The sequence below is a fragment of the Plectropomus leopardus genome, unplaced genomic scaffold, assembly GCF_008729295.1.
Source record: "Plectropomus leopardus isolate mb unplaced genomic scaffold, YSFRI_Pleo_2.0 unplaced_scaffold2664, whole genome shotgun sequence".
Lineage (NCBI taxonomy): Eukaryota > Metazoa > Chordata > Actinopteri > Perciformes > Serranidae > Plectropomus > Plectropomus leopardus.
Genome location: NW_024628979.1, coordinates 1 through 7,316, shown reverse-complemented (window position 1 = coordinate 7,316; position 7,316 = coordinate 1). Strand labels below are relative to the sequence as shown.

General features: G+C 38.1%; 1 protein-coding gene across 1 annotated transcript; it reads right to left on the bottom strand.

Moving 5' to 3' along the window:
- Nucleotides 1-330: 330 nt before the first annotated feature.
- Nucleotides 331-6,876, bottom strand: LOC121967016 (ral guanine nucleotide dissociation stimulator; the record flags this gene model as incomplete). Its single annotated transcript, XM_042517072.1, has 5 exons — nucleotides 6,751-6,876; nucleotides 4,701-5,005; nucleotides 3,117-3,191; nucleotides 1,369-1,562; nucleotides 331-455 (listed from the first exon to the last, which is right to left on the bottom strand). Coding segments are annotated over exons 1-5 (825 nt in total), but the record flags the coding sequence as incomplete, so codon positions are not given.
- Nucleotides 6,877-7,316: the final 440 nt, after the last annotated feature.

The following is a 7,316-nucleotide window of genomic DNA, read 5'->3' as shown; positions in this document are numbered from 1 at the left end:
AAAATAAAAGTAGAAAATAATATTAATGTCTAATATTTTTTAAAGCTTGAGTTTGAAAAGCGCATTTTGTGTGCAGAGCGATGCGAGTGTGTGTAATATTAAAGTCAGCCCTGAGGATTAATTATTTTAGTCTTTTTTTGTTTCCTTTTTTCAGCTAAAAACTTCAACATCAAATGAAAAAGCAACAAATATCAGATCGTTTCAGTGTTTTATGTGTTTCACTGATTTGAATGCTGTGAAACTTTAGAGATGAGCGACTGCGGAAGTGAACGGTGCTTAAAAAAGAGACAAAATCAGCTGATAAGGAAAAAACAAAAAAAACATCCTCACCGCGTCCATGAGCGTGAACTGCTCCGCCACCATGATGGGGTCAAACGACAGGAAGCTGAAGGCCGGAAGCTCGTCCTCAAAGCCGCTCTCTTCCTGCGTAGCGAAAGGGCAGCCGATGTGCTCCCCTGAAGATAAAAAAAACCATCTTTTTCACGACTCTGCCTGAACCCGAGCTGGACACAAACACAGCTCCTGCTCTGCTGCTGCTCTCGTCCTCTCTTTGACCTCGACGTCTGTGCTCAATCTCGTGTGCTGACGGCGAGTCCTTATCGCCACAAACCAAACCGTTCTGTAGTTTGACTGTTACAGCGTGTGAACGGACGCTTTTTTCTGCAGCTGCATGAAGCTGAACAAATTGTTTGCATCATCTGTGGTGGAATGTAACTGAGTACATTTACTCAAGTACAAATTCAAGGTAGCTACTTGTTGTTTTCTTGAATATTTCAGCTTTATGCACCATATACTTCTACTTCACTACTTCTATGAGGTGAATACTGTACTTAGTATATTTTACTTCAGTTACTTGTCACATAATATGAGTTTTTAATCCCCTTCATGTCCAATGAAACAAATCTAAGGGCTTAACCCCAATTCAATCCATGTCCAAATCACTATTCAAATGCATTATGTTTTTCTATACCCTTACTCCAAAAATCCGAAATAGTCCATACAATAAAAAATAGCAATCCAACATAATTTATTAAGAAAAAAGTTGCAAGAAAATGAACTGAAAGAATAATAATAAATAATAATAATAATTATTATGATAATTTGTGAAGTTTTAGAGATCCATGGTTCAGCCACGCTATAAACTTATGATGATCTCACAGAATATGAAGCATCGCTGTAAATTAAACTGCCCATAAAGATATTAAGGAGTAAATGAGGGTTTTATGCTTTTCGTGTATTTTCTTCCACCTGTATCAAAAACAAATCTAGCCCTCCTCTCTGAGCTACACCTCTTCATGGACCTGGACTCTAGTCTCTGTTCTGGCCTCCCTGCCCTGTTGCCGTCCCTCTCCTGTCCTGCCTTCATACCATCAGGATCAGGCTCACACTGCTGTCGGCGGTGGAAGTGGGCCAGCAGGTTGCGGGCGCGGCGCTCCAGGTCCGAGCCGGGGAAGTGGAGGTGAAGGTAGGACATGAGCTGGTGCAGACAGTCGTAGTTCGGGGGGCTCCAGAAGTCCTCGGAGTACTGGTCCAGCCACGCGCCCAGGATGGACGAGACAGTGCTGCAACACGGAAACAAGAACGTCATGAATATGAGAAAGGAAATAAAAGACGTCAGGATGTAAATTAAAGATCTGAGGCACAATTTTAAGATTTTAGCTTTGAGGTCACTGCAATAAATTATTTTGAGTGAGGAAAGCTCAGTTTATTATACAAATATATGAAAAAAGAAAAGAAATCTGATGTTTTTTGCACGTTTTCTTTCTTTTGTTTTTTTATTTGTCTTCCATTTTTATTTTTTTTTGCTAATTTTGGGTAATTTTCTTTCAACTTTTAACAAATTTCTTTAATGAGTTATTTTGATCACTATTATTTACTACAACTATTATCATCATCATCATTATTATTATTATATTTTTCATTCTTATTTTTTTCTGGTCATTCTCAATTTTGTTGTTTTGTTGTTTGTTCTGTTATTTTTCGCTTTCTTTGCTAATTTCAGGTCGTTTTTTTCCCTACTTTTTAAAAAGTATTTTAATGAATCATGTTAGATTCTTCTTCTTATTATTATTATTCATTTTAAACTGTGATTCTTATTGTTAACCGACGTTGTTTTCTCTTTCCATGTGCCGTGATGTTTAATAAAGAGTATTTCCATTTTATGCCATTTAATACTTCCACTCCACTATAACTCCAGGGGAAAATATTCTTATTTTATTTGGACCCTTTTTTTACTTAACAGGTTCAAATTATCAATATAAAATATAAATAAAGTGAAAAATTACAATATATTATTATAGATTAAACTACCCAGCAGTTTGTGAGATAAAAAATAAGCTTAAAATTTACCAATTTACTGAGCACTTTTTCTTATACATTCTTACATTAATAATTATAATCCAATTATATAAATGTGTATAGTAGTGAAATGTGCCATTCTGCAGACTGAGCACTTTTTCTTTTTAATGCTAATACTGTTGTACTTTTACTAAAGTTTTTACCTGTAGGAGAGTATTTCTACACTGTAGTATTGCTACTCATAGTTGATTAAAAAATCCGAGTACTTCTTCCACCACTTCGTAAAATATAATCCTACTTCAGCATAAAGATAGAGCTCGGTGCACGTTTTTTGTCTCATAAAGATATCTGCATACTTTATAAATTATCTGAAAATGCAAAATGTCTTTAAACCAGCAGTGGTGTCATTTTAAGGATGTTTGCCAATAATGTTAATAAGTCAACAGCTACTATTGATTTCACAGAGATACACTCGTGCTGCTAAAACAACACAAAAGCGCTTGTTGAACTTCTGTATGTTCTGTGTGTTTTTTATCTAGCAATGCTAATAACGCTAACAGTGTGTTCTGTTGAAACTGCAGCCAGAGAGGGCAGCAAACGCTTAAGTGCTTTTTGTTTGATTTATGATCTTTTTAATAGTTCATGAACTCCTGCAGCTGCAGTCTGACAGGAGTCTCGCGGTGAAAAATAATCTGCCGGAGCTTTAAATTCTGCAGATATCCCTTTAAGTCGGGGAGGAGCGGGACGAGGCTCGCCGCTGAGAGTGTTCTCGGTGATTAATGTTGGCAGCTCGGCGCTGAAGGTCGCAGCAGACTCACTTTCTCAGCTCTGTGCTGTCGTCCTGGGAGACTCGGTGCGCTGCGGCTGCAGGGACGTTTTGGAGCTTTGCATACCTAAAACAGAAACACGAGATCAGTGTGGTTCAGCAGCGATATTATAAAAGCAACAATTACAGCTACAGAGGAAATCTTTTATATATGCATTATGATTGAATTTTAACACAGCATGCATCGAACTTGAAATAAAGAGGACCCTCAATCATAAAAACACACCAACTTTAAAATCTGAATATTTTAATCTTTTTTGATTTTCTGCTTTCATTCATCTTTTAAGAAATAGCGTTACTTGTAGCACACGTTTATATTTTAACATATTTTTTTAAACTTAAGCCTTCTGTAACAGATTTATCAGCCAAAAAATGCAGTGAATAAAATAAAATAAAATAAAATAAAATAAAATAAAATCGCTGGTGTACAAACATTAATGTTTTCACTAAATTTAAAAAAAATCAGAGCATTTGGAATGAAATATAATAAAATATTTGCAATATTTACCTTCTCACATTTATGAATACATTTTTAAGTCTGTATCAGAAGGCTTTAAATTGTGGTTTTGTAGAGAACTGCATAAAGTCTGGCTTGAAAAGCAATGAAATTATTAAAAAAAGAGAAGAACGAGTGAACCATTTTAATTACAGATGACATCGTCCATCAGTAACCATTTAGGTTTCTCTGAAAAAGTGTATTGCGATATTTTAGTTCTCGATCTGTTTATTCAGCTTGTTTCTCGTGCTGCTGAATTTTCAGAAAATGGAAGATCTTACTTTTCCAATACCAGCTGGGATAGAGAGAATACACACACAGTTGCACTAACATACGTCTAATGTTAAGCATTTAACCGAAAAACAGAACATAGACAATTGTGGAATAATAAATAACAGTTCCTACAATATGATAAGTTACCACGATACGATACGATACAATGCGATATGATACGATACGATACGACATGATGATACACTATAATGATACAATACAATGTTTTTGCCTCTAATCTTTTGTGTAATTCTTCCTTAATCCTTGTTTGGCCGTTGTTCGGCATTATCGTTTGGCTGCTACTGTTATAGAACGCTGTTTTGAAAGGAGCTATATCAATTATTGTTATTGTTATTATATGTTTGTCTGTTGTGTCTAAACAGAGAGCGAGAGAGAGACGAATGGACACACACACAAGCAAACAGAGACACACAAGCAAACAGAGACACACAAGCAAACAGAGACACACAAGCAAACAGAGACAGAGCTCTCTGCGTGATTAGAAAACCGCAGAGGAGCAGAATCGCTTGCTGACAGTCACGGAGAAATGCGACAGTTGACATATCAAGGCGCTTTTGCGTCCCAGCGTTAGTATGAACATGAACTGCGAGTACTTTTTCTTTCCAAGATTGTTTCTACTGAAAGATCCTCAGAGGGCTGAGGAGGTAAATTCTGAGAAAAATTTGAACAAAAACTTAATTTTGCATTAACAGATACATATTATTGAGTCCTTTTTGTAAAAAATCATTTCGTGACCCCTAACATTTATCCCTCAGACTGAGAGCTGCAGGTGTGCCGTCACGTTACCTGTTGAGCAGGAGATCCAGCACCTGCTTGGTGGTGGTGAAGGAGCGGTACGTGCAGAGGAAGATGGTGACGTAGGTGGAGTCTTTGCCCCTGAACGCCGACACCATGTACTCCACCAGCCGCTCCAGCGTGCCGGCCTTGATGGTGCGCACCTTGCAGGTCTCGTAGAGGCTCAGGGCCGAGTCCGTCTCCACGCCCAGCCATCGCTGCCCCTTACTGGCCGACTGGTGGAGCTGCACCTTCCTCAGCGTGATGGTGAAGATGGCGTCCTCCTCGGCCTCCTCGCCGATCTCCTGCGTCGAGCTCTGCGAGACAGAGGAAATAAGACGTTTTACTCCTCGGTTAATGGCTTCTCTTTGAGTTTCGTCCCTAAATTTTGAGCCACGAGTCACGGTGGATTTTTCAAGATATTCCAGCTGATGCTCTGAGTAGATTAGAGGGAGGCAAAGAAGGAGAAAAGAGGGCACCGTTACCATGCGGCACGTCGAGTTAGAAATGCCCGACATCTCATTTTGGGACGAAACCCTTTAATTATGACCATCTGTGTGACCCGGCGCTCTCCTTTTTGGTCTCCCTCTCTGACTCACACTCTGTGAATCATGTGCGCGGCCGTGCACAAACAAACAATAGCTTGTTACTAAACAGAGCTTACTGGATAACTGGCACTACAATACAAGCTGCAGCCTGAATATACCCAAACAGGGAATTAACACAAGCCGCTTGTTGCATGAATGAGAGCTCTGTCGGCTGTTTGCTTGTCACCATCGCTGCGTTTTGTTGTTGTTTGCTCCCGAACATGAAAACAACAATGCAACAAACCGTGACACACAGGTGATTCGGTCATCACAGCTGTCACGTAACGTGCATTAACTCTGCTGGACGTTACACAACAGAAACTAATCAACAGGTTACAAAACCAAACTGCACTTTGAAGCAAAATAAGCCGAGTGACTTCTGACGGATTAAGGAACCAGATTGTTTGGACAAAGCTCTGAAGTGGAGCTGCAGCAATTAGCTGATTAATGAAACAGCTTATTAGTAGAAAATAAATAAACTACTCTGACAATTGATTAATTATCATTTTTTAAAGCAAAAACTCCAAAGTGACCTTATAATTTAACAGGGTGTCTACAGCTATTACACATTAGATTAAATACTTTTAAAGACCTTTTCAAGGTTATTTGTAACCATATTTTAGACGGATTCTTTTTTTTATTCAAGTATTGAGTTTATGTTCGAATGTCGTAATTAAAGTGAGTTATATTATTCCACATTTAAGCAACACAAAAAAATCCTACAAGAAAGTATTTCTTCTTTCTACACAGAGAGCTGCTAAAGGTCTAAAAGGACTAAAGATGCCTGCTGTCACTTAACCCTTTGAAACCTGGATCAGAATCACTTTTTCTGCTGCATTTGTTTGCTTTTCACCGGTATTTAAACTTTTAAACTCCCAGCAAACTTCATTTTGTTCAAAAACATTAGGACAAGACAAAACACCAGTGCTGTGTTTGTCTTGTCCATGCTCTGTATAATTTCAGTGTGTTTAAATTTAATAAAAATATTCTTGATTTTTTAAAAATCTTAGTAATAAAGGCAATCAACAACTTTGCAAGAAATGTCCCGTCAATTGCAAAAATTTGTAGTTTTACAAAATGATTATTAAAAAGCAAGAAAAAAATTCTAGAGAACTACACTTCTAATCATTATAATGATATATTTAAAATTATTTTACAGAGTTAATATATGTTAAGTATTTTTTTCCAGGTAATTTCCTTTTTTTTCCATTTTTTGTTTGTTTTTTTTTGCTAATTTTCTGGTAAGTGTCGTGGTTTTATTTCATTTTCTAACAATTTCTTGCTCATTTCTAGGTCCTGTCCTCTTAAGTTGCTAATCGCCTTGAGGCCATGTGTTTGAAAGAAATCAAAAGCAAAGCGCTCGAGTTTCAAACATTACAAAACCCTTTCAAGCATCTCAGCAGCACAACTTACAAGCGGTAAATAACTCATCTGTGAGACGTTTATCACGTTCAGCGATCAGCCGTTTGTCTCACTGCTGGAGGACAAATCTCGACAGTGTGAGCGCTGCGGCTGTTCAACAGCAGAGCGGCTGTGAAGTGAATCATTAGAGCCGAGGCCTCAGCGGAGGACCGGCGTGTAATCTGGCGAGCCACAGTCATCTGTCACGGCCCCTTGTAGTGCATCCTGGGAGCATGAGTCATCAGAGTGCGTTTCCAAGGCTCAGTGTGACTCCCTGCGGGCTCCACTGCCTACTTTTCTTTTTCTTTTTTTTTCGTCGGAGATGTATTCGGTAACATCTCAGTCAGCGCCAAGTCCCTGTGTTGTGTCTGTGTTGCCATGGAGACAAGCTCAAAGTGAGGATGGCTGTGAATTTGGAAAAAGTGATACAGGATCTCCCAGCACTGCTACCGTTCTTGTGTTTGAGTTTTTACTGTTTTGGACACGGTTAACCCTTTAACGGTCAAACTAAGAACAAAATAATATACAACAATAACATTATAGATCGTAGAATATGTTTACAAACTGCATCAATTTATGAAGAAAAAACACTTTACAGTAGGATGCATTGTAAAAATTGCAAAAGTCAATATGAAAATAA